This window comes from Scardinius erythrophthalmus (genome assembly GCF_964197995.2).
Source record: "Scardinius erythrophthalmus genome assembly, chromosome: 5".
NCBI classification, from domain to species: domain Eukaryota; kingdom Metazoa; phylum Chordata; class Actinopteri; order Cypriniformes; family Leuciscidae; genus Scardinius; species Scardinius erythrophthalmus.
Genome location: NC_138225.1, coordinates 23,976,143 through 24,003,557, shown reverse-complemented (window position 1 = coordinate 24,003,557; position 27,415 = coordinate 23,976,143). Strand labels below are relative to the sequence as shown.

General features: G+C 37.9%; 2 protein-coding genes across 5 annotated transcripts; one reads left to right on the top strand and one right to left on the bottom strand.

Annotated features, from left to right (window-relative positions):
- Positions 1-1,201: 1,201 nt before the first annotated feature.
- On the top strand, positions 1,202-14,738 carry hexb (hexosaminidase B (beta polypeptide)). Of its 2 annotated transcripts, none has more exons than XM_081365858.1 (14): positions 1,202-1,833; positions 2,011-2,159; positions 4,315-4,380; positions 5,285-5,331; positions 5,461-5,571; positions 6,010-6,111; positions 6,662-6,794; positions 6,883-7,063; positions 7,177-7,263; positions 7,479-7,551; positions 7,866-8,040; positions 13,598-13,688; positions 13,864-13,968; positions 14,336-14,738. In XM_081365858.1, exons 1-14 carry the CDS (start codon positions 1,592-1,594, stop codon positions 14,397-14,399), a joined length of 1,626 nt encoding a protein of 541 aa, XP_081221984.1. In that variant the 5' UTR covers positions 1,202-1,591; the 3' UTR covers positions 14,400-14,738. The 2 variants fall into 2 exon arrangements, with proteins under 2 accessions (XP_081221984.1, XP_081221983.1); XM_081365857.1 differs by lacking the exon at positions 7,866-8,040 and adding an exon at positions 12,618-12,795 and having other exon boundaries at positions 1,515-1,833; positions 14,336-14,711.
- gfm2 (GTP dependent ribosome recycling factor mitochondrial 2) lies at positions 14,636-26,685 on the bottom strand. 3 transcript variants are annotated; one of them, XM_081365854.1, is made up of 20 exons: positions 26,190-26,685; positions 25,829-25,910; positions 25,675-25,720; positions 25,253-25,350; positions 23,301-23,426; positions 22,668-22,756; positions 22,421-22,509; positions 22,208-22,268; positions 21,943-22,128; positions 20,631-20,711; positions 20,373-20,521; positions 20,146-20,286; positions 19,666-19,765; positions 19,156-19,345; positions 18,985-19,061; positions 17,101-17,239; positions 15,932-16,114; positions 15,466-15,581; positions 15,200-15,382; positions 14,636-15,013 (listed from the first exon to the last, which is right to left on the bottom strand). In XM_081365854.1, exons 1-20 carry the CDS (start codon positions 26,223-26,225, stop codon positions 14,885-14,887), a joined length of 2,301 nt encoding a protein of 766 aa, XP_081221980.1. In that variant the 5' UTR covers positions 26,226-26,685; the 3' UTR covers positions 14,636-14,884. The 3 variants fall into 3 exon arrangements, with proteins under 3 accessions (XP_081221980.1, XP_081221981.1, XP_081221982.1); XM_081365855.1 differs by having other exon boundaries at positions 14,638-15,013; positions 25,253-25,336; positions 26,190-26,626; XM_081365856.1 differs by having other exon boundaries at positions 14,638-15,013; positions 25,253-25,318; positions 26,190-26,512.
- Between the last annotated feature and the right edge of the window lie 730 nt (positions 26,686-27,415).

Genomic DNA, 27,415 nt, shown 5'->3' with positions numbered 1-27,415 from the left:
AAGCCTGCAATTGATGCCAATGGTTTATACGGGATCAGCTTAGGATGCTTTGGGAAACACAGTCCAGGGGCCGTATTCACAAAGCATTTTATCTTACCACTAGGAGTACTCCTAAATCGCACTAAAAGATTTTAGCTAGGAGTTTTCTCTTAAAAGTTATTCACAACGCCTTTCAGACCTACTCTTAGTAAAGAAAAATGACAACTCCTAAACTAAGAGTGAGTCTTTGTTGCTATGGATGACGTCATTACTCATGCACGAGCTTGACTGAAGTGACCACCTTGATTGGCTGATGATTGTAACGCGGGAATGATTCCAAACCCCTCCCCTACGATGATGATTGACAGGTGACAGGTCTGAGAATGCGTGCGCTACACAAGTAGTGCGAAGGACGAAGATGATGAATAACTGAATAAATAGCCTAAATGAATAAAGAGTAAGGAAAAACAAATAGCCTAGTAGCCTAATGAAACATATGGATTGATGCAATATCTTTGCAACGTTATTGAATTAATCTGTCACTATATGCCTCTGCCTACGTTTGCAAAGAGAAGAACATTTTAATTTGATTCACAATCAAACGTTACAATTAGTTTACATGCAATGAATGAGTAGCCTAGTTTTGGTTGTTGTTGGTGGCGTTATTGCATCCCTAGTTATGCCTACAATGCAAAATTGTTCCCTCGCGATTGGAAGCTCCTGTAGCCGCCGCGCACGCATTTCAAAACATCGCAACGTGAAATGCCACAAAAAGCGGTTTGTGAATAGGTCTTAGTGAGTTAGGAGTCCTCTCGACTTCTTTTAAGCTGTCCCAGGCTTAGGTGCTACTTTTAGGGCTAAAATGCTTTGTGAATTACTCTTAGTCAAAAAAATTAGGAGTCCTAAAGTTACGAGTGACACGCCCATTATTTTTAGGAGTTGCTCCTAAATTCGCCAGTTAGGAGCTACTTTTAGCCTTAAAATTCTTTGTGAATACGGCCCCAGTTCTGTAGGGCTACTGAATAAAAATTTGAACTTTCATAATAATAATAATAATAATAATAAAAAAAATTAATAGATTAATTGATAGCAAAACGTTCTTGGAACATGGGTTAACTCTTGTTAGAGGAGCTCCTGATCGGTGCGAATAAAAGTGGCAAGAGCCCTAAGAACCCCAGAATCGAGCAGAGAGATTATGCTGCACCTGGGGACTGAGTTGACTATTCGACAAAGGGTATTTTCCCCACTGATGGACTGAGTGTTTCGAGTGCCTTTGCTGACAAAGGGGTATCTTCCCTGCTGACGTGAGCTCATCTACTACAAGCTGAAGCATGTTTCACTTTACAGGTTTGCTGTAGCCTACAAATAAGTATGACTCACCCTCGTTTTGCTCTGTACAAATGCAGAGATAAAAGAAGTGATGTCTGGTTATGTGTAGTTCTTTAAAGACCGAGGGAGGTGTGGCGAATTAGGTCCCATGATTTGAGTTAACGTTAGTTGAGTTAAACGCCGCCCCTACTACAACATCCACACACAAACCCGTCAGTTGAGCTGCTCCTCAGACTGGAAGCAGAAGTCAGCTGACCGCACAGCGTTCGACAAACAAACAGCCATGTACTTTCTGCTCAAATTTGCGCCGCTGTTCTTAGCGGTATCCGTCTGCCACGGGTGGCTCTTCGGCGACTTTGTTGGAAAACAGAAAGAGCTGGATGAAATCTCTCTCTGGCCGCTACCGCAGAAATTCCAGTCGTCCGCCGTCGCTTTCAAACTCAGCCCCGCCAGATTTCAGATCGTCCACGCGAAAGAGTCCTCCGCCGGACCGGGCTGCAGTCTCCTGGAGAATGCTTTTCGCAGGTACTGTAACATATCTCATTTATATTTATGCTGACATTGTGTTATGAAAGACGCTAATGTTAAGTTTTAACAGGAAGTACAGTAAGTGTATTATCTATAGCACTCTGCGCGCCCAACCACGTCAAACATACAGTAAGCAATCGATTTGGGTTCATGAACTGACCATTTGCCTTGCAGATATTTTGAATACGTGTTTGGCGGACTGAAGAAGCACGAGAAGAGCCGAAAGAAAGCGTTTGATTCCGATCTTGTGGAGCTTAAGGTATGGATCACAGCAGCTGATCCGGAGTGCGACGGTTACCCGAGTCTGCAAACCGACGAGTCATGTGAGCTCTTCTCCCTTCCGCCTCTGTGATCCACAACACCGCAACCTCAATGCTCTCTAATCCAATAGAAGAAGGGAAAATCCAATAATAGACACCTGTTTGTCGGAGTTGTAATCTGATTAATGTATTAACGCGACGGGATTTTTTTAGATGTAGTAACATTTGACCAATGCAAAGTATTTTGTTACGTTTTTCTTTTTAATATGTTACCAAAAAGAAACACTTTATTTTAAGGTGTCATTGTTAGGCTACATGTATTTACTTTAGTAATAACTGTAAATTATGCACAGTTACATGCACAGGGCTCCAGACTAACTTTTTTTATTAGGAGCGCTGTAGCCCCTGACTTAAAATTTTAGGAGCGCAAGCAGAAAATTTAGGGGCACACCTTAAATCACCTTGCAATGCAATTATTCACATTTTCCCCCAAAATAACTGTATTACTGACAAATGCTTTGATAATAAATAGCCTTAACGTACAGAAATTACAATGTGCAGTTTTATTTTAAGTTCACAGGGCTCCAGACTAACATTTGAGGGCAGCGGCACTAAGTTCTACAGAAAGTATTTGGTAGCACTGTGGGATGACAAAGCACTGAGCTTAATTTGAGGTGTATAGATAAAGTTAACTTTTATTATTATCATTCATAATGTCTTAATATTAATTCAAAAGCAAAATGAGTGACAAAATATATATTAGGGAGTGAAAATAGCCAGTAAGCGTCCTCTGCAGCTATGTTTACAATAGGAATTTAATCTTTATCTTTTTTTTTTTTTTAAATAAGTGTGAGTTTCCCTACTTCTTGAAACTTTTAGTTTTATAAATAGGTCTTTAAAGGATGAACAAAAAATGTTTGGTCAACACATTATTAAAAATAACATTTAAATATGATAATATAGTTTTGAAGTGCTGGAAAAATATGTGTAGGCTACTGTTATAACCACAGTATACCATAGTTACAGTTAGTGTTACTACAGTAAATCCAAGGTGATTGTTGCTAATCTGTGGACCTAAGCCTTCAATAACTTGTTCGCTCATTGCACATGTTTCTCCTGGTTTCCACGTCAGCGCTGTTTGATCTGATATGGTTTATAACAGAGAATTCTGCGTCAAATCTGAATGTTTCTCACTGGATCTCGCAGCAATGTTATTAATTCTGTCGCGAACTCAATGGATTTCTTCACTGGATCTCCACGATGTAACTGTTTCGCGTGATCGCGATCGGCCCGCGACTGGCGAGAGGAGCTCTGCGCTGTCTATTATTGGGTCGAACTATTAAACGGTCTGTGAAGCAGAATGAGTGCTGAGTAGCGCAGTTTTTTCCACTTTCATTTTGTTTTTATTTATTAACATGTCACGGCATACTCTAAGCTTGAGGCTGAGATTGAGTGTTTAAACTGCGAAGTGCCTGCACTGTCTGCAAACTTCGTTTTCCCCGCAGTTCTGGGGTAGCGACTGCCACATTCGCAGCTCATGGAGTTCATCTCCTTACAGTACCTCAACCAGCTGAATTCTCGTAGCCAGTCTTCCCGAAAATAGTGGGTTCAGGCCTTTATCACCTTACAAACCTCTGACTCTGAATCATCATCATCCTGTCTGTCCGTGACATTGATATTTGTCTCCGTCTCCTTCCCACGGACGTTTACGCGCGCTCGATTATCTCTAGGACCCTCCCCCTCCACACATTAGCCAGTTACAGTGGCCATTCCCTATTCTTCTCACACTCATTGGCCTGCCACACATTCCAGATTCATTGACGCGCCCCTTCCACGTTTAACGTGAAAAAATAAAAAAATAAATTACTGGTCGCACATGTGCGACTGGGTGTAAAATTCAGTCGCACACTCTCAAATTTTGGTCGCAAAATGCGACCATTTGGTCGCAGTCTGGAGCCCTGATGCAACTAACCATAAACCAAACCCTAATCCTATAACAAGAACATAGTAAAGTAGTTACTTAATATTACTCAGTACTTAAATGTATATTTACAGTGTAACAAAGACATGTTAAAATAAAGTGTAACCAAAACTGCATTATCAAAGTCAAAAATCACTTATTGTTTCTTCAATCAGATGTGTTGTGTGTGGACTGGGTGTGAGTCAGTGAATGTTTTGGTTGCCTTTGTAACTGTAAAGTTTTGCTCTCTTTGTGTAGATGAGCTGTCGGTTGATTCACCGTCTGCTGTATTGAAAGCTGCTAATGTATGGGGAGCTTTGCGAGGTAAGCGAAACTACATAATGGTGTTCTTTTAGCTTTCTATTTATCAGTGAACCAGACAGAATATTCCACAAAAACTTTGAGCAGCAAAACTGTTTTCAACATTGATAATAAAAAGAAATGAAGAGTTCAGATGCAAAAGCCTCTAAGTGCCATCTGAATTTTTTTTCTAGAATGATCATTTTTATAAAGCTTGTATATTTAAGTTAAGTAATTTCACTTAAATGACAATTAATAAGTCATTTGCATTGCCATTTAAGTGAAATTATTGAACTTAAATATACGAGCTTGACAAAAATGATCATTCTAGAAGAAATTTTCAGATGGCACTTAGAGGCTTTTGCATCTGAACTCTTCAAATGTTTATTGAGCACCAAATCAGCATGTTCGAATGATTTCAGGATCATGTCCAGGACACTGAAGACTGCAGTAATGAATGCTGAAAATTCAGCTTTCCATTTCAGGAATGAAATTTACAATATATTGCAACAGAAAACAGTTCTTTTAAATTGTCATAATATGATTGTTTTTACTGTATTTTTGATCAAATAAATGCAGCCTTTTTGAACATAAGGGATGTTTTTGATTCAAAAAGAAAATCTTTTGATTTTTAATGGTTGTGTACATTTTACAAACTCCTTTAACAAACACAGACAAACTTAAAAGTATTTTCTTGATGACATTTGTAGGACAGGGAAAAGGTAAAATGGGTCACAGGCACAGCTTATCACGTTTAACAACCCCATGTACTTTAAGATAGCAGTTCAATTACATTTCTGTGCGATCCCAACATAATAAATTATGAGAAGAAGAGACTGCAGTCTTTATATCCTGTTCATATAAGATGTTTTATCATCATGTGAGGTTTCCCCAATGTGTAACTTCCTCATATGCTTATTGTTGTAAGGACTGGAAACATTCAGCCAGTTGGTCTATGAGGATGACTATGGAGTTGTAAGTTCAAAGTAAACCCTTATTTGCTGCATTGTTGTACTTGATTAAGACTTTATATATGAATTAATGTCAACTATTGATCCGTCTAAGTTCTTCTCAAATCAAAGCATCTTTTTGTCTTCTCAACAGAACAACATCAATAAGACAGTCATCTCAGATTTCCCACGGTTTGCCCATCGAGGGATCCTCCTGGACTCGTCTCGCCACTTCCTGCCACTCAAAGTCATTTTGGCCAATTTGGTGAGCTGAAATGATTTTCTTTATAATGACAGACTTGACATAAAAACATACATGGGTCTAGAGGGGCATTTTCTTTTTTACCAGCAAAACTGGCTGTGATTAATTGGTGACATTTTTACATTAAAGTACAGTTTCCTTATTAGAAGACATGTGTCAGCTACATAGCTCAAGGATGTTATTTTACTTGTAAGACTGGAAAGTCAGGTTCTTTACGTTCGCACATGACAGTAATCACAAGACAAGATGATGCTCATCACAAGGTTTGTCTAGAAAGAATTGTGGCCAGCGCACAATGGCGAGAATTTGTTTGTCCGTAGCTTTGTAATTTGATCAAGAATTAAATGTTCCTATCAATGGACATTGGTGCAATGACCTTCCCAGGTTTTGAAATGCTTCTTATTCCGCAGTGTTCAGTAAAGAGACATCTCATTTTCACAGGAAGCTATGGCGATGAACAAGTTTAACGTATTCCACTGGCACATTGTGGACGATCCGTCATTCCCTTATATAAGCCGGACGTTCCCTGAGTTAAGTCAGAAGGTGAGTATGTGATGCACACACACACATTACCTGTTTTGGACATTACCAGGGCACAAAATATATTGTAGATTTCATTTATACAGGTTGTTAGTGGATTATCACTCTAGAATCCTAAAAGTGTGTCTCCAACTCCTATTATCACTTATGTTGGTGGTTAACATCATGTAAATAGGTGAACACAAGCTATTGTATCAAACTATAATTACACTGAAACATTCCAGGTTTATTTAAAGACTTAAAAAAGAGAAGGCATCTTTTAAAATAAAGAATTTTTAAATAGTTTTTAAATGTATAGATAAATGTATATACTTTTTTTGTATTTTGCTGCATTGAAAGCGAAAGGTAAGGAATAAAAATGTACAACAAAATGATACTGCTGTAGGACGTGTCAGTTTCCTTTTAGAGTAGAAATTTCACCTTAAATCAAAAGCATTAGCTTCAGTTCACATGCTTTGGGCGTAGAATCCAACTGCCACTGTAAAAACTGATTGGGGAAGTGTTTCTTTTTGTGTATTGATCACGTTTTCCCTATTTGTTCTGTGATTGACAGGGAGCCTATCACCCATTCACACATGTGTACACTCCATCTGACGTGAAGATGGTCATTGAATTTGCCCGTATGAGGGGGATCCGGGTCATCCCGGAGTTTGACACGCCAGGACACACACAGTCATGGGGCAATGGTTAGTTGGTTGACAAGATAAATGAGGGTCATGTTTCAGTTACCGATTAATATAACAACTGTTTTCTCTCTGTTGCTCCTTCCCATAGGCATAAAGGATCTGCTAACACCCTGTTACAGTGGTTCTACTCCTTCTGGAACATTTGGGCCTGTGAACCCCATCTTAAACTCCTCTTATGAGTTCATGGCCCAGTTTTTCAAAGAGATCAGCACTGTCTTCCCTGATGCCTACATTCACCTGGGGGGAGACGAGGTTGACTTCAGTTGTTGGTGCGAAGAAGAGAGAAGCTTCTTACCCAAATCATTTTCCAGAATATGAGCCCAATGCCAATAATCATATTGTATATCACACAATACTTACATTCTACTCATTGTTCCTGTAGGAAGTCCAATCCTGATGTTCGGAAGTTTATGGAGCAGCAGGGCTTTGGCACAGACTACAGCAAACTGGAGTCCTTTTACATTCAAAGGTCAGAGCTTCAGTAAAGTCAGGAAGTCCATTTATTTTTGGCTTGTAATATAAATAACAAGATGGTTATGATAGTTTTCCTATTATTTTCCCCCATTAGTATCTAATTGTAGTTATAGTTTAATATTTATTGTCTCTCTTAGAAATTGTTTTAAAGTATAAATCAGAACACAATCTGGAAAAGTTATTCTTACATTATTCATCAATGACAATCAGGTTACTTGATATTGTGGCTGCTACCAAGAAAGGTTACATGGTGTGGCAAGAAGTGTTCGATAATGGGGTGAAGGTAAGGCTCATCTCTTCTTATCTGTGTGGCAGTCTTATTTGGAACTTAGTTATTGGGAGCTTTGTTAGACTAAGCTGTTATTATTAAATTACAAATTCTAGTAGGTCCACAATGCTTTGTAACTTCAAATGACTTTAAATCAAAGCCTAATCTGCTTTAACATTCTTAATCACAAATAGCTTGACTTGCTTTTTCACAAGCCACTGCTAACATACCACTAAATTAGCATTTTTAACTGTGCTTGCAAGTAAATGTATTTGTTTGCTCGTAACAATTCAACTGCCAAAAAGAGAGAAAAAAATAATTTGTTCCAGCTGAAGGATGACACTGTTGTGGAAGTGTGGATGGGGAACAAGATGGAGGAGGAGCTACAGAATGTGACTGGGGCAGGATTTACAACCATTCTTTCTGCCCCTTGGTACCTGGACTACATTAGCTATGGACAGGACTGGCAACGCTACTACAAAGTTGAGCCACTCAGTTTCCCCGGTCAGTTTCTTCAGCCAAAGTCTCATATAGTTTGGTTTAGCACCATTAGTTTATTAATCTAGTGATCGTTTGCAATTTAAAGGGTTAGTTCACCCAAAAATGAAAATTCTATCAGTAATTACTCACCCTCATGTTGTTCCAACCGCGTAAGACCTTCGTTCATCTTCGGAACACAAATTAAGATATTTTTGATGAAATCTGAGCCATGTCTGAATCCTCCATAGGCTTCTATGTGACCGAAACTTGCTGGCCCAGAAAAGTTATTAAAGAGATCGTTAATATAGTCCAAGTGACTCCAGTGGCTCAATCTATACAATCTATATAAAGCGACGATAATACTTTTTGTGCGCAAAAACAAACAAAAATAACGACTTTATTCCACTATTCATTTCCTTCTCTCTGGACCTCTAGTTGGTTCGCGTAGTGTTTTTGCGCAGCGCGTCTGTGTATACGTCACCACGTAGGCTCACTATTGGCCGACGCCGGTCATGTGTGTGATGCATGATGACGTGCAACACAGACGCGCAGCGCAAAAACACTACGAGGCCCAGAGAGAAGGAAATGAATAGTGGAATAAAGTCGTTATTTTTGTTTGTTTTTGCGCACAGAAAGTATTCGCGTCGCTTGATATACTGAAGATTGAGCCACTGGAGTCACTTGGACTATATTAACGATCTCTTTAATAACTTTTCTGGGCCAGCAAGTTTCGGTCACATAGCAGCCTATGGAGGATTCAGAAATGGCTCAGATTTCATCAAAAATATCTTAATTTGTGTTCCGAAGATGAACGAAGGTCTTACGCGGTTGGAACAACATGAGGGTGAGTAATTACTGACAGAATTTTCATTTTTGGGTGAACTAACCCTTTAAAGCAAATCGTTTGCAAATTAATTTTTAAGATTGTTTTTGCACTGAAAATAGCCATATAAGCTGGCCTGGTGTTAAATCACCTAAAGGCTTGGGGGTTGAGGATGTTGTCTGGGTAGAGATGGTCTATAGAGTGGTGCAGGTATGACGTCATTTTGTAGACAAAAACACGGAAACACATTTTAGCACTTCCAGTTGCATCGTCCCTAAGTCAATGTTTTTTTTAACCCCCTGGGGTCGGCGATAGTCTAGCTTTTTTTCTTATCAGTGCAAAAGAGAGACAAATAACTCAGTCGATTTTTGTCATACAGTCAAGTGTTATACATCATTCAAAACTGTTAAATGTCTTCTTTTATTTGTGTACACTAATAATAAAAACAAAATGTTGTGTTTTTCGTAAAATAAAGAAAATAAGCATGATGTGCGTTCTCCCATCTCTCCCAATGTGAAGTTCATTCTGAAACGCGACAGAAAATGATCTGTAACTGTAACGACATGTACAGTTTCTCCAGTCCGAGCTAATTAACTCTAATCTGACCACGCCCACGCGCGCACGAGCGATTGACATGCAAATAGTCCACGTGGGCCTGTAAACGCCCTCATTACCTCAGAACAAAGAATCGGAGACTACAGTAACGCACTTCTCTGCTTTTCGTTGAGACTGTGTTTGTGCTGTGCTGTTTACCTTGGATTTACCTCAGAAGAATTAGAAGAACGCGATTTGAAGATGAGAAGTTTTTAAGGTAAGACATTTCCACTTCTAATAATAAGCATATGTTATTGTTGTATAAACTTTACATTGTAGCTACTAGTTAAACTGGTGCCAGACTAAAATGTACGTTTTGAAATGAGATTGGAGTAAAAACATGAAGCCTATCTCGTACATATATGTAGGCTATCTATATATACACAGAAACATGTTGAAATGTGAACTAGAGGCAGCTTTCAATGCTAAATGTATATACATGTACGACACGAGGAGGTTTTTCGATAATAAAACAGCATGATAAAAGTAGTCTAGTATGAGTGTTTACTCTACAGTTGGTGGAAAACGCTCCCCACCCTCAACCGGAATGCAGAATCCCTGACAACATTCAAAAGACAGCTGAAAACTCTTCTCTTCCGTGAGCACTTAACCTCATTTAAAAAAAAACAAAAAAAACAACAACAACCTTTCCCTTTAAAACCTCACTTATCGGGCTTATGCTACTCTGAATAATGCCTGAACTTTGTATTTTGAGCACTTCTTGCGTTGTTTTTGCCTCCTCATGATGACTCGCTTAATTTAGTCCTAATTTGTAAGTCGCTTTGGATAAAAGCGTCTGCTAAATGTAAATGTAAAATGTCCTCTAATATGGTGATTATTATAATGTTTAGACCCGTGTTTACTGTTAAATACTTTGTTTGCGGATATCTGCTCAAACGTAGATGGTAACAATGTTTCATAATGCTTCAGTAAATGTTCTTTGCACGCGCTGTGAGTTTGAGTCAGTCGCGCTGTGCATTAGGTTTCATGTTTTTACTCCAATCTCATTTCATAACGTCATAACGAATGGAAACATTTGAAGTAACATGATAATCAGTATATTTTTCTCTAGTGTAGTGTTACTGATGTTCCTTTTTAACGATTTATAGGCTGCCTGCTATAGGCTATTGTTAATATTATTTTATGCAGCACTGCACGTATATGCCTACAAGGCACAACAAACCTGGTGTTCATTATTTATATGTGTGTCTGTGTGTATTTTGTACATTTTAAATCGCAATTTTAACCAGAAAAATCTCAAATGTATTCCCAAAATCGTGCAGCCCTATAGATTCTCTTGATATCAGCATGTTCACAGGTGTTTATTTTTATTTTTTTTATACAGGGACCAGATGCCCCACTGATGAGTCCTGCTGACTTCAACATTCACATGAGTCTCTTTACATGGTAAATGAAAAATCAAACACCTTGGAAATGACAGGTATGTACTATGTTTCATGAATGGCACAAAGGTGTGTGACTGTTCAAGTCTCTGTCTTTAGTTAGATCAGTGTGTTAAATAATGTGCTTTTTTTGTCCTTTGTTGTGTATCTTTGGATTATGTTGTGTTGTAAATAAATCCAAACAATCAAAAAGCCATTCTTTTTTAAATCTCCTCATTCTTTGTGCAAGGTTCCTCAGAATGATAGGGTCTGATGGCACCTGATAGGGCCATTATTGGAGGGTCTTTGTCTTTCTCAGGTGTGAAAGACATTAATATTCATGGTGTTCACGTCTCCTCGCATAAAGCTTTCTTACACAAAACATGTCTTACAAATTTAAAATCGATATATTGTTTTATCTGAGTTGTCAGGATGATTTTCACATAGTTTTGGAGCAAATATTCTAGGCTACGTGATACAATTTTCAAAAGTCTTGTGAAGAATTAATCAGTATGGGTTTCATGACCTTATTTCAGTGACAATTTTTGTTTTTTTTTGTTTTTTCCACAAACCACGGATAAACGTCATTATCTCAAAACTACAAACTTGCTGACATATTATTGTTGCAGAGTTTGTGCTGAATACAGTGTAATTAGACTTTAGCCATGAAAATGTCACAAGTAACAGAAATAAGCACAAATGTCAGAGCATGTCAGAACACCTCCAGGGCCCAGAAAACACCTCAGACCCCAGAGGCTTAAATGGGATTTTGGCTAAATGGCTGAAATAAGGTCTGTGGTGAACACAAGCTCAAGACACTTTCACGATTTATTCTATGACATAAAATACATCATTACCCCACTTGTGATTTTTTTTATTTTTTTTTAAAGCTGTTACGTGTCTTATTTCTTATTTGAAAGAAGTTTTTATGCTCACAAAGGCCGCCTTTATTTGATCAAAAATAATTTATGAAAATAAAACCTCACCTTACTTTTGAGTAGTTCCTCCTCCACCTTGCTCCAGCCTTGTTAAAATCAATACACCAATACCACTGCAATAAACATGCCTTCATTAGATGCTACTCTATGAAAAAACAGTTTTAAAGGGATATTCTGTCATATACTCACCCTTGAGTTGTTCCAAACCGGTATGAATTTCTCTCTTCTGCTGAACACAAAAGAAGATATTTAGAAGAAAATGGGTAACCAAACAGTTGATGGGCCCCATTGACTTCAATAGTATGGAAAACATTCAATTGAAGTCAGTGGGGTCCGTGAACTGCTTGGTTACCCATTTTCTTCAAAATATCTTCTTTTGTGTTCAGCAGAAGAGAGGAATTCATACAGGTTTGGAACAACTTGAGGGTGAGTAAATGATGACAGGATTTTTATTTGGGTGAAATATCCCTTTAACTGTTGTCAGGCTCAAATGCCATTAACTAATGATCTGATGAGAAAGCATGCATGTTGATTCAGAGTCAAAGATGAGCATCTGACAATATGAAACTCAATGGGCGTATTTCTCTGGACTACATGTAGTGCCAATTTTGATAAACCGTAATTATTTTTGTCACATTTGGTAATTGATTTAATGCCAAATATTGTATAACTATATTTTGTCACTTTAAAGCAGCTATGTTTGTGACTAGTTCTTTATTACTGTGCTGTCTCAGCTTGATCACTTTGGTATCTCTGTAAATCTGATATGAAGACCTTAAATGGAGTCCAGAAGAATTTGTCTACGTTGAGGTGTGTCCGTTTGTGTGTTATACTGTACGTGCGTGTGTATGTGTACACATGTAGCTGAAAGCCGACACAAAGATCCATGTGTGGAAAGAACGGCCGCAGTACCAAGATGAGATGGCGCAGGTAACGGCGGCTGGTTTCAGTGCTCTTCTCTCCTCACCCTGGTACCTCAACCGCATCAACTACGGCCAGGACTGGGAGAACATTTACAAACCCGACCCCCAAAATTTCACTGGTGTGTGTCATTCGCAGAGAAAGATTATGTGGATTTATTTGGGCCTCTGTTTCTGTTCGACCTGTTCTGTTTCTAATTTGTTAAATCAAACAACATCTCATGGTTTGGGGTAAACAAAACAAAAACAAACAAACAAACAATGACTGTTCACACAATACATGATTATGCTAGCTATGTTGGAGTTTACCTCTTTTTTTTAAAAAAAAAAAAGAGTTGAGAGTCTGTTAATGGGTCAATCTGGTGAATTTTCTTGTTTAACGTATTTGAGGTTGGTTTTAGATTTTGAAGGTCAGCCACACAATCATAAACACCACATATCCTTAAATCAATGAGGATCAGTTCTTTCAGTCCAAAGCTTTGTCATAGTAATGGCATTGTCAGTGACCTGTTTTCCTTTAGTAGATATGCAAACATGCTTGTCATGTGACTATGGCATTTTGTACAGACTGCCAGTTATTTGTCTATTCCGTAACAACCCAGTTAAAATGGTTTTCTTTGTCTCCAGGTATTCTGGTGTTTGTTTGGGGTGTTTGTCATATGGATACAATAGACACATATAGTCTTACTGCTTAAAGTTCCAGTCTCAAACAGGACCAACTCATTGCTTCTTAGTCGGACCATATTTTATCCTTTCAGTGTTGTAAAACATTCAGTTAATTGAATTTATGTTGCCCACCCATGAAGGGAAGTCTTGTGACATCTTCTAGCTGTTTGAATTGTCTTGCACTAATCACAGTCTTACAATTAAACTGAATCTGTATACTCTTAATTATGATTTTTTTTAATGGCATTTTGACAACAGGCACGGATGCACAGAGGAAGCTGGTGATTGGAGGAGAAGCTTGTCTCTGGGGAGAGTATGTAGATGCCACCAACCTCACTCCTCGACTCTGGTATGACTGCAACCTTAACTAAGAAAAAATATATAACTCAACTGCACCAACAAGTTACAACACAAAGAGTAACCATATACAAAGAAGCGATTTGTACCAAAACTGAAACCAAACCTTGTATTTATTTGCATATTAGAAATTATGTAAATGTTTTTTTGTTGCTGTGCCATTGCAGGCCAAGAGCCAGTGCTGTCGCTGAGAGGTTATGGAGTGATAAAAGCGTGACAGACGTCAATAAGGCCTATAATCGTCTGACCCAGCATCGCTGCCGCATGGTCAAGTGAGTTAAACTATGACGAGTGGCAAATTTAATCATGCAATCCCAACTAATACAACATATGGTTCCATTATCTTTTTTATTCTTACATTATTAATGTGTAATAATCATGATGCTTAGGAGTCCTGTGCTTATTTTTGGATTTATTTGTTTTTTAGATTCTTGATTGCTTTATTTATTTTTGATTATAACATTATTTATTTTTGATTATAACATTAATTTCTTGTAAGGCAGTTTTCAGGTTCAGTTCATTTCTTATTTACTAGCCATTTCCACTAACATACAACAATACAAAGTAAATTCTAAAGATTTGCACAGGCATATTTTTGTATATTTCACTGGTAAAAGTTTTTTTTTCCCCCCCAATCAGGAGAGGCATTCCTGCAGAACCTCTATTTGTTGGCCACTGCCGTCATGAGTACAATGGCCTGTGAACTTCAGGATTTAGTTCACAGTAGACAATTAAAGGGAATCGCAGGACAACACTTTAGAACGTCAAACCATGTTAGCCATTCCAATACTGTGATTTGCTGTTGTATGCACTGAACCAGTTATTCAGAACTTGATTATAATTTTTAAATGGACACTTCTGTACATCTGGATTATCTCTGTAGGCTTAAATTTTATTAAATGGTAATGAATATTCTTGTGAATAAATTTTATAGAATTTATGGTCTTTGAAATTAGGTCTTTTTAATTACTTTCCAAAGCTAGGTGTAAGTGTTTTATAAATGAAATAAATATTTAAATAAAACATGGCTGCATTGTTGTTGTAAAATTGTTACATTTTATAAACACATACATAGATATATATAGTCTCTAATATTTATCTTCTGGACCATATGGAAGCAGCCAATCACAGACCAAGCAAAATTTGTATCTGTATATATGGTCAGTTCAGCTGGTGACAGTTACTGGTTCAAGCCAGTCCAGCCATCTTGTTCAGCAGTGTGTTCTGGTCCTGAGTGTTCATGGGCTCATAGCTGGACAGCTCCAGAGAAAAGGTGGCGTTCCCAGAGGTCAAAGTGCGCAGAGCGGTTGAGTAGCCCTTGAGGCAAAAAAGAAAATGTATATAAAATTTGTATTCCTAATGTATTTATGGAGTATATGGTAATCATCCGGTGAGTTAAATTTGAACGGCCTTACACATATTGATATATAATGTCAGTTAAATTGTGCTATTACTGACACGTCATGGTAATATTTTTAGTGACAGACAGCACTGCACACTTACCATTATCTCAGCCAAAGGAACTGTAGCCATCAAAACCTTGTTTTCCAGTCGAGTTTGGATGTCGCATACAGTACCACGTCGCTGGGCGAGATCTGCAAGCACAGGACTCAGATGTTCCTCCCCTACAGTCACTTCCAGAGCCATCACCGGCTCCAAAACCTGCCCTCCAGCCAGCTTCAGAGCCTGCATGCATACAAACAGAGAAGGACATAAAGTCAGATGTGATGTCATTTGAAAATGATGGAGACAGGATAGTGTTTGAGTACCTTTAGCATGCAGCGGGACACACAGGCTGACACCATGGCTGCAGAAGTGCCTGGTTCCAAACCTACATGCTGGATAACTGTCTGTACTCCCTGTAGAGGAAAACCCAGCACAGGACCTGCACAGAGGAAGAAAAGGGAGATGGGTTACCAATATAGCACATGGCTGACAGGGACATTAGACCTATAGACAGGCCCAAGTGTACCGCAAAACTATAGCTGAACAGCCAAAGTATCAGTTATACATCACTGTTTAAAAGAGTTTGGGGTCTGTACGATTGTAAGATTGACTTGAAGATGCTTTTTAAAGAAGTCACTAATGCTCACCAAGGCTGCATTTATTTGATCAAAAATGAAAAAAAAGTATTAATTTATTTGAACAATATATTAATCGGACCCCAAACTTTTGAATGTTAGTATATATGAACGTAATGAATGACAAAGGTTTTAAAGTAACTATTTTGGTTACCTTGGAGGTAGGCGCTCTGGACTCCATTTTCAACAGCCTCTCTGACATCAGCAGGGAGTTGAGCTTTTACTTCCTCCTCAAAAGTCATGTCACAAGAAGAGCTAGACTCCTGCATCAGAGCATGGACAGCAAGCTCCACAGTAACAACATGCCTCTTGTCTCCCAGAGTACGATCTAACGAGTCTGAAATGATCATACAAATCATACTGGAATTTACTCTTACTTTAATATTTGCAGACTGTTAGGTTAGGGTTAGTAGAATAAGTTGATATGTACTTGCAAGGGTACTTATAGTCCAGGGCTACTCAACTATGGCCCTCGAGGTCCACTTCCCTGCAGAGTTTAGCTCCACCTTCACCTTCCTATAACTTTCTAGCAATCCTGAAGACCTTGAGTAGCTACTTCAGGTTGGAGCTAAACTCTGCAGGACAGTGGACCTGTTACAGTCAGTAGAATGTTTATTGGGGGAGCATCAAAATAAAGTGTTGGCAGATATAAAGCAGACAGTTTACTAATACTCTAAAGGTAAGTTGACATGTAGTTGCAAAGTTACTTCTAGTTAATAGAATGTGTTAAGGATTAATAAGCACTGCTGATATCAATTGTTTGGGGTCAGTAAGATCGTTTTGTTTAGAATAATAAAAAAAAAATGATCACAGTTTCCACACAATATTAAGCACTACAACTGTTGATAATATTAAGAAATGTTTCTCAAGCAGCAAATTAGAATGATTTCCGAAGGATCATGTGGAGTAATGGCTAATGAAAACATGAATAATGAATAAATTACATTTTAAAATAAGTTACTTTAAATTGTAATAATGTCTCACAATACTACTGTTTTTATTGTATTTTTGATTAAATAAATGCAGCCTTAGTGAACATAAGAGACTTACTGACCCAAAACATTTGAACATAGTGTACACTGAAACAGGGCACGTGACTGGTCATATATGCTGTTCTTCATTTTATTGTTTTATGCCTAGTCTTTACCATGGACAAAGTCTATTGCAACCAATAGTTTTACTGAATCGTAAAACAGTGAAGCAGACAAACAAAACAGATGCTCTGTCACTGGGAAATAGTTTTAATGATTCATCACAAGCAAAGCGATAACAGACGTAGACTTGCAAGTAATGATGAGGAGGTGACCGTTTGCATGGCCTTACCTGTGGCAGTTGCTGACTGGACGATGGTCTCTCTGTAGGCCACCTGCAAGGGTCCTAGATGTGTTTCGATGTTGTACTCTCTCTTTATACGGTCATGGATGATCTCAATGTGCAGTTCTCCCATGCCACACAGTACCGTCTGTGTGTATGTGGTTAAATAAGTGAGCAGGAGAAAAAAAAAAAATACTATGGAAGTCAATGGGGTCCATCAACTGTTTGATTACCCATATTCTTCTAAATATCTTATTTTGAAATAAATAAATATTTCAGCAGAAGAGAGAAATTTATACAGGTTTGGAACAACTTGATGGTGAGTAAATGATGACATCATATTTGGGTGAAATATCCCTTTAAGGTCCATGGCACAAATGATGCAGGATGAGTTATTTGTCAAAATGTAATACTTAGGATTAAGGCTTCGTGCAAATCACTAAACTTAAGATGGAACAACAGTAAATATGTAAAGTGTCCCTGTTATGCTTTTTCAGATATCTTTCATGTCGGGGGTAAAATAGACGTTTTTGATTGTAAGTTTCAAAGTTTCAAAGATCAAAGTGCACAATAAACGGAAAGAAAGAAAAACTTCTGAACTGCCTGAAACAAGCTGTCAGTAATTACTTATAAATACTCACTTCCTACACAAACCTATGTAGGTTTGTGAAAAATAAGCATAATGCTAGCCTATGGTCTTCACTGGCTGCCCACGAATAGAGTCTGCTTTTCCAGGGCTCAGCTACAACTAGTGTTTCAGGGCGAAAACAAATCCACTTTGCATGCACTTCGGACAAGGACAGTAAAACCAACACCATCATTACAGTTCATATCAGTGTGTCTAAAAGTGCTGAAGTAGCGTCCGAACCTGAAATACAGATATGGTAATAAGTGTTGTTTCAACACACGCTGTAAGCAGTAGACCAATCACAACAGACTGGGACATCTGACCAATCAGAGCAGAGTAGTCTCTCAGGGTGTTCACACAGCAGGTTCTGTTAGCACAGTTCTTTTGATTAAGTGTGAAAGCTTCTAAACGAACTCTAGTGCGGTCTGACTGAAATATGAACGCTACACGGACCAAAGACATCTAAATGAACCAAAAACAGGGCGTGATGTCAGTTTTTTCTCATCATAGGAGCTATGTTGCCCTTTACAGTTCAGTACAGTTGTCAGAAACGCAGTCTCCTTGCAGCAGATCTTCGTTTGTGTGCAACGGAGGAACTGCTGCAGCTGTTTTGACTCCTTTATACATTTTATAAACGAGTTCTCAGCTGGCCAAAATACCATCATATATACGTGTGCACATACAACGAGCACCCAGTACACAGCATTGTTTTATATGTTCGTTAAGTTCCGATATAAACGACAAAATATATATTTTTTTTGTATCTTTAGGTTCGGTCTTAAAAATGACATCCTAATGCATGATGGGATACGCTTAGCCTCGAATACTGTTCAGATGCGGTATTCAAGATAGTGTGCGTTCAGGGCACTGAGCTTTGGCAGCTTTGTGCACGTGCTCTCAAGTGGCCAAGACCGCAAGTGTGGGTATTTGGAAATCCCCATTGTTTCTGAAGTGACAAACGTCTGACGTTTACGTTTTATGTGGCGAGAGAAAGTCACATAAACCAGGCAAAATCCGATCAGGGCAGTCAGACTGAAACGGATTTCCATAAATGCGATTTGAATAGGATTTCAAACCACATATGAATGTAGCTCGATACAGATTTTTAAAAATCGAATTTTGTGATTTTTAGCCGTTCACACAAGCTAAATCTGATCAAATTTCAATCGGATATGCACAAAAATCTGATTTGGACAGTCTGAACGTAGCCTAAATGTATTATGAACCAAGAGGACCGAACTACAAGTGTAAACAAATGACTTTACCTGTCCAGAATCGGGGTCTGTTCTGACTTTCAGACTTGGGTCTTCCCTCTGTAGGCAGTTGAGTGCATGCTCCAGATCTGTTTCACAAATCACACTGAGATCTCAACCCTGGCACTTGCTGCAGCCCTATAGGAAAATTCATTTCTGAAGACCTATTCACAATGTTTTTACCTGCTTGTTTGGCCATAGTAGGAGGTTCAATGGAGCAGAAGAACACAGGCTCAGGGACCTCCACCCCTGCAAGTACCAGACTGCTGCTCTCCCTGTGCGAGCTCCCCTTGCTCTCTGCTTCCTTCTGAGCCCGTCGAACCGCAGCTGCCGCAGAGGCTTTGGAGGAGACGATGGTGTCGCCTGTCACGGTCTGACTCAAAACACACAAAAAGATAAAAAAACAAAAATTCTATTTTGTTAAGGTTTATAATGCATGAGATGAAGACTCCATTCCTATAAGCTGGCAGAAGAAAAAACTTTATTCTACGCAAGTGTTGTACACATAATGGTGGCTGCTATTTTGTTTTAATCACATGACCACTAGAGTAGAAGTCACTTTAACAGGGTAAAACTGATATTACTTATTTCACCTTATTTCAAGGGTGTTATATTATTCTTGTTCTCTTTAAGCGGTTCAAACAATTTGAGTAAACATGCAAGTGTTCTTTGTCCCATGAAAGTTGAGTTTACCTGTTTGAGTCCGACTGTGAGTGCAATGTTTCCCGCAGGCAAAGAAGGGATTTCTATGTGCTGATCAGCAAAAGGCACGAGAAGACGACTCATTCTCTCCCTGGAGCGACAAACACACAAAAGATTGTTCTTAAGTAGAGCTTAAACTATATCTGGAAAATATTGTAAAATATCATAATGGTCAAGAAATGAATCGTTAAGAAGTGAGGAAATCCAGGAATCTGGAAAGTTTGTTAACACCAGTAATTGTCTTTTTATCTTTTTTTTTAGCGAAAGTGCATTTTTAAAGCACAAAACACAATAACAAACGTGAAATGCTGCAAAAGTAAAACATTTATCAGTCCATTTTTCTTTTTCTTTTTCTTACAAGAATGATAGCAATTTGGCATTGTACTCAATGAGTCTCATTTATTGAAGATTGCACATAAGTCTGACATCAAAAATCATCTCCTGAAAATATAAAATGTTTACTGAACCTACGTCCCATTCCTATTGATGTTGTACACTGCTGACTGAGCCTTCATGCTTCCTGAATAGATTCTAACAAACACAAGTGGACCCCTCTGTTTGTCATGGACCACTTTGAATGCCAACGCACACAGATCATCCTTATACCAGCGCCTGGAAAGACAGGAACACATATACATAATCATAACATGATTTCTTATCCTTGAGTTGATGAGGGGGCTGAAGGATGGTGTACTCACACCAGCTCATGGTTCCTCTCGTTGGGGGCAGGGAGGTAAGCAGTGATGGCATCCAGCAGAGGTTGAACCCCTTTATTTTTCAAAGAGCTTCCACACAATACTGGCACCCCCTTACGAGCTAATGTCACTCTCCTCACTGCCTCCTGAAACTGGATATTCAATTTCAATGGTAAATGTCCAGGACACTCCACAATAACTCCATTGCCCAATAAAAAGAGAAAAACATGGAGCATGTACAGACAAACTGTATATTCTTACCTTCCCTGCAGGCACTGCATCAAAATTTTCACTGTACTCTCCCAGCAGCAGATCAGCAAACTCATCATCTAGATCCGCTACCTGTCCACACAGTTCAAACAGAGCACCTATATCAATCTATATACTTACAGCAATGTGGAAACTTTAGCAAAATTTACAAATATCTGAAATTCATTGCATAGATAACAAAATATCAAAAAGCACAATACATTTAAAGGGGTATATCAGACAAAAATGTAAATACTTATATCTAATTCGTTGCAAACCGGTTTAACTTTTTTCTTCTGTGAAAAATAGAGGATAATAATAATAATAACAACATGTTTAATTTACACAGCACCTTTCCCAAGCTCAAGGACGCTTCACAATGACAGTAAAGAACAAACAATCAGTTCATACATAAATGGACAACAGACATTTGCCCAGTCCAAGAAATGAGCAGTTGCAGTTGCATAACTGCAGGATACTTTGACAAATGTCTTAGTATTGTTGTTTATTCCATACAATGAAAGTCAGTGGGGCCCACTGTTGTTTGCACACAATCAGTATTCAGAATATCTTTTGTGTTCTGCAGCAGAAAGTAAGTCGTACATAAAAGAGTAAATGATGAGAAGTGGAGATCGAGCTTTTGTAGCGATAGCTCCAAAACTCTGGAATGATCTAACCCTTTCTATCAGATTGGAACCTACATTAACTGTTTTTAAACATAAGCTTAAAGAATACCTCCTAGCATTAGCATTTAATGGGGTATAGTAGTTGTTCTTGTAGACTATTAAACTGAGGGGTTTATTTTGTACAGCACTTTGTTCAATGACCAGTTGTGTAAAAGTGCTTAATAAATAAATAAATGAATGAAAAATGAATGAAATGACAGAACTGTGGAATAAGCTACCCCCGAATCTTCGTGCGGCCGACAACATCTGGTCTTTCAAAAAACAACTTAAAACTCATATCTTCAAGCTTGCCCAATAAATAAGTATCCTCGACACTGTTTTCTCTGTTCTTCACTTTCTTAGCCCTATCTGCTACTTACTTTGTCATAATTGTATGCTTTGATAAATAGTACAATATGTTTTCCTTTGATTCATGTCAATTGTTGTCTGTTATAAGCAGATGGCCTTTGTATCTGTTTGCTTGCTGTTTGTTTGTTATTTGTATTGCATTGTGAAGCGACCTTGGGTTCTTGAAAGGCGCTATAGAAAATAAACATATTATTATTATTATTAGAACTGTACTTTCTAGTGTACTCAAAATAACACTAAATGTATACATTTCTTATGTTGCTTTCAGACACATTTTGTTTGTGTTTCACCTGTTCTATCAAAGTTTCCCTGGCCTCACTGACAGCCTGGAGCACATCTGGGTCATCTGAGGGCTGGAGGGCGCTGATCTCGAAAGCACGACCATCATATGTCAGTGAGCTCCCCTGCCAAGTCATTTTCTGCCTAGTGATCAAATCCACCAATCCAGTAAAGCTCTTTCCTGAGCCAATGGGAATCTGCAAATGATACCAAATATCAAGACTGAATCTTTTCATTTGTAAATGTAGTTGATTACCATGTTTAAAAAAAGGTTACCTGAAGGAGAACAGGGTTGGCCTTTAGTTTAGTCTTTATGCTGTCTATTGAGTACCTCAAGCTAGGAGAAATGAGAATGAGATAAAACCTTAGTGAACTGCAGTCAATCATTCAGATCAATAACATGCTATTTTTTTAGCCAACATGGTAATAGATGCTTTAAATTTAAGTGTGAGATTTTAAGAAATGAGCAGTAAAATGTTTGTTTTTAACCTAGCTGCAGGCTTGTCCATCTTGTTCAGGAAGCACACACAAGGAATTTTATGTTTTTCTGCCTGCCGCCACACAGTCATGGTTTGAGCCTGAAATTCATGTCAAAACCACAAAGAAAACCACCTTCTAAATAAATAAATTATATTTTTCAACAGAAAACACATTGCCCTAACATTTTTTTTTTAAATTAATTAAGTTATCAATTTATACAATGATTCATTATATTAATAAAAAATTTCAGCCAAACCTCCACTCCGGCAGAAGCATCAAACACAGCGACCGCTCCATCCAACACTCGTAAAGCTCTCTCAACCTCCAGAGTAAAATCAACATGACCTGAGAAAAGAAAGATACTCCATCATGATTGTGTATAACCTACATTAATTTGATAGTAAAGATGTTTACATTGTTACATATATATAAATATATATATATATATTAAATAAAAGCTGTTCTTTTGAACTTTCTGAAGACACTGAAGACTGGAGTAATGTCAGTAATGTCTACTGAAAATTAAACTTTACCATCATAGGAATAAATGACATATAAAATATAATAAAAAACAAAACAATTATTTTAAATTGGGATAATATTTCACAATATTACTTTTTGTACTGTATTTTTTATCAAATAAATGCAACCTTGGTGAACATAAGAGACTTAAAAAAATAACCTTAGAAAATGTTTTCAAAAATTTGAATGTTAATTTATGAGTATCAAATGAGGGTGACAAATTAGTTAAGAGATATATGCATCCATAACATAATGCCTACAGATCTTACTTCAATTTGGAGGGGTGTGTGTGTCACTTGCACCTGTATAGAAAACTATTCTGTAGGTGTGAATGAGTGTGTGGACACATGTGATGGCCCAAGTGTACCTGGCGTGTCTATAAGGTTAATCCTATGATCTTTCCAGTCAAAGGTAACAGCAGCTGACTGGATGGTGATTCCTCTCTCCCTCTCCTGGGCCATGTAATCAGTTACAGTGTCTCCATCATCAACATCTAAACACAACATATGACCATTTACAATGACACTTACATCACACAAAATAAAAACATTTATTTAAGGATCATGATACTATCATATCAATACAGACAGCAGTTTTCATTTTAGTGCTTTTGTCTTTTTTATTAGTTTTTTAATATCTCTATTTAGCTTTGACCTCAAGGCTAGATTATTGTAATGCTCTTTTGGGTGGTTGCCCTGCACGCATAATAAACAAACTACAGCTGGTCCAAAACACAGCAGCTGGAGTTCTTACTAGAACCAGGGAGTATGACCATATTAGCCCCGTTCTGTCAACACTGCATTGGCTCCCTATTACACATCATATACATTTTAAAATATTGCTGATTACTTACAAAGCACTAAATGGTTTAGCTCCGCAGTACTTGAGCGAGCTCTTAACGCATTATAGTCCTTCACGTCTATTGCGATCTCAAAACTCTGGCCAGTTGATAATACCTAGAATATCAAAATCGACTGCTGGCGGTAGGTCCTTTTCCTATTTAGCACCAAAACTTTGGAACAGTCTTCCTAACATTGTCCGGGAAGCAGACACACTCTGTCAGTTTAAATCTAGACTAAAAACACATCACTTTGACCTGTCATACACATAGAAAATGATACATTCCTATTATTCAAATAAGTTAAATGATTATTAGGCTGCATAAATTAGGTCTGCCGGAACCGGGAACACTTCCTATAACACCTGATGTACTCGTTACATCATAAGAAGAATGGCATCTACGCTAATGTTTGTCTTTCTGCTTATTCCAAGGTTCACTGTAATCAGCTGGATCCAGGCCGTATCCAGACCAGATGGAGGACCTGCGCCTAGACACGACCACAACGCATCCCTGCAGTGTCAGCAGAAATTGTGTCAAGTAGACTCTCATCGAAGGCTTCATCGACACGACAGCCATCAGCACTGATCCTCAACAAACCCGTCTCCATCCCGGTGTGATGACTCTGGTTTGGAACAATCTGAATATTATCCAGTTCCATCTGGTTTAAGATCAATCTGACTTCTGACCTGTAATGCTGCCTGAATCATAATCATACACTGTTCATTCATTGGTCAGAGGAGAACTGGCCCCGACTGGCCCCTGGGTTCTACCAAGGTTTTTTCTCCATTGTGTCACCTGATAAAGTTTTGGTTCCTTGCCACTGTCGCCTTTTTACACCTTTGTCGCCATTGGCTTGGCTTGCTTAGTTGGGGACATTAAATTTAACATTTAATTTAATTTTCAACAATAATATTGATCTGCCTGCATTGACACTATTATACAAGAACTGAACTGAGCTGGACGATGACATCACGGTTTACTCCAGAGCGGCTCATATATATATATATATATATATATATATATATATATATATATATATATATATATATATATATATATATATATATATATATATATAATGTGTATGAACTAAATTAATAACTTTTTTTAAAACAAAAATGAAACATCACTGAACTTACTTAAGCTGGACTGTGACGCTATTTTCTTCTGGAAACAAACTTTTTTGCATTATTTTCCTGTTATCTCTGTAAAGCTGCTTTGAAACGATATGTATTGTAAAAAGCGCTATATAAATAAATGTGACTTGACTTGACTTTCATTCATTTTGATTTAGTAATATTAGTACTTCAACTTATTTTATTTCAGTTAGCTGCCATGGCAACATTTCAGATTTCCATTGAAGTGTTTTAAGTTTTTCATCTAATATTTAGACATGTAAATAATTAAGCATTATTTACATTAATGATAACAGCATTGAACATATTCTTCAGATTTTTTCTTTCTAAATGTCACCTTACCTCCGAGAGCCCGTGTGTAGCCAGAGTAGTACAGCATTCTCTCTGTCGTGGTGGTCTTGCCTGCATCTATATGTGCCATGATGCCTATGTTACGAATTCTGATCAGCAACATAATATAACCATTTGGTGTGAATAGACCATTATGCTCAAGAGGAAATTTTAAAAACATGCTCATGCTTAAAGAAAGTTACCATAGTTTTACTACATTGACAATAATTGTAGTGTCTGTGGTATTTTGGCAAAAATGTAGATTACACCATATAAGCAAGCTATTATTAGCGAGTCAGACAGTCTCCAATGTGTTTAACCACGGTAATAAGTCATCACCCATGTTTTGTGTGTTTGTGTGATATTACATGTGTCCTACTACAAATACCGTTCAAGAGCAATTAAACAGTAGCACTTTGTTCATCATATCTTACTTTGAGATGTCAGGGCTGAGCATTGCTCTGAGTGATTTCACCTCATCTGCAGAAAAACAAAAGTTGACAGACACACACTAGTTTAAAGTTTGCTTAAAAAATGACTTAAATTATAAAATTTGCAGAACTCTAATTACCCATTTCTGTCCTTTACCTTGAAAAAAGCTATAATTTCTATTCATTGCCACTCTCCATCTGCATGTCTGTGAGGATCTGTTCATCAGGTGTCTGGTGCTCTGAAGGGAATGAATGAGTTCTGTTCTATCATGTTAGGTCAAACCCTTATAAAAATGTACCATGGTAACCACAGTTACAGTTAACGATGATACAAATATATGAGATGTCTCTAAAACAATTTATTTTAAAACAGAGGTGGCTAAAACCAAATTACCCAGGTTTTACTGTAGTAAACATGGCATTTGAGAAAAAAAAGTATTGTTATCATGGTAAATTACTGTCAATGACAAATGCCTTAACATCTAATGCATTCAAGACAATCAACAGCACACACTTACCCCTCGGAGGATGGGTAACGTTACACTTAAATGCATTTTGGGGAGGAATGTTTGATTGAAGAGTTAAAGCTTCGGTTGTACTGTATGATACATGACTGCTGTGCTTTATCAAAGTCACGTTGAGATTTGACATTTAATTCATCGTAGCGCTTGAACGGATGGATCGGGCCTCACTGGGGACACGTTAAAGTAAAAAAAAAAAAAAAACGTATATTTTATGTTTCCCACTAACAGCATGTAATGCTGTTAACTGTTAGTTTTCAAATTCTCTATTCAGATTAATTCCAGTCGGTGACAGTTATTGGACGCACACGTGTTGGTGCATCTGTAAATAAGTCCGTTAGAAACATGAATGAACGGAAAGATGTTCCGGGGTTAACCCGCTGAGTAACGTTGGAGTTGTGGGCAAATTCCTAACGGAAGTGAGCATCCCTACGAAGGGCAGAGCTTTGAAATGGGGACTTTGGAGGGCACTTACGTGTCATTATGTGGCCGTTTGGAACGCACTTGGCGAAGGGAGCAACGAAAGACAACGTAATTTCCTCATTATCGTCACCTGGGATGTTCCCATGACAAGGCAGCGCGGAATTTCTAATATTGCTGTTAACATAACTGTTGCAAATAAATATGCATTTTATACAAAAACGTTTTTAAAATATGCGTTATGTGTGTGTGAGAGAGTGTATTTCTCAGCTCTCGACTTTAAAACTTGCCGTCTCATCTACATTACACACATTTCATTAAACGTTTTAAACGTAACATGACAAAAATGTGTGAAATATATCATGAACAAAACAACTTGAATTGCTCTGTTTGTAACTTAACTCGAACTCTTCCGCCATCTAGCTTTAAAATGAATCACGAGTATTTACTGGGTCACATGACTAAATGATAAAATTACTTCCTTGAAGTGACCATCGCATGTTCCCTTCGCTAACGGCCTAGTGGAAGGGCCCTTCGTGAAGGCTATAATGTTCACTTTAGTTTGGACACCCCTAAAAATGGCGCCCCCTTCCCGAAGGACCCGTAAGGGTGCAAAAATGCCGTTTGGAATTTGCCCACAGTAACAGTTTTGAAATTACAGAAAATATTAGGTATTATTGTATTATTTGTCTTTACGAGAAATAAGACTAATATCTAATTGCAACAATTAGTATATACGATCTTCAGGAGAAAGTCCAGATTAATGGAACAATAGGATTGGATTCACTTTACCCTGTCCCGTC

Coding starts and splice junctions, on each gene's coding strand:
- hexb (XM_081365857.1), top strand. CDS start 1,592: ATGTACTTTCTGCTCAAATTTGCGCCGCTGTTCTTAGCGGTATCCGTC. Junction 6,112..6,661: donor TCCCTGAGTTAAGTCAGAAG/GTGAGTATGTGA, acceptor TGTGATTGACAG/GGAGCCTATCACCCATTCAC. Junction 7,264..7,478: donor GAGTCCTTTTACATTCAAAG/GTCAGAGCTTCA, acceptor AATGACAATCAG/GTTACTTGATATTGTGGCTG.
- gfm2 (XM_081365854.1), bottom strand. CDS start 26,225: ATGCATTTAAGTGTAACGTTACCCATCCTCCGAGGG. Junction 25,351..25,674: donor CTCAGCCCTGACATCTCAAA/GTAAGATATGAT, acceptor GTTGCTGATCAG/AATTCGTAACATAGGCATCA. Junction 20,712..21,942: donor GGGAAACTTTGATAGAACAG/GTGAAACACAAA, acceptor CTGTGTGGACAG/GTAGCGGATCTAGATGATGA.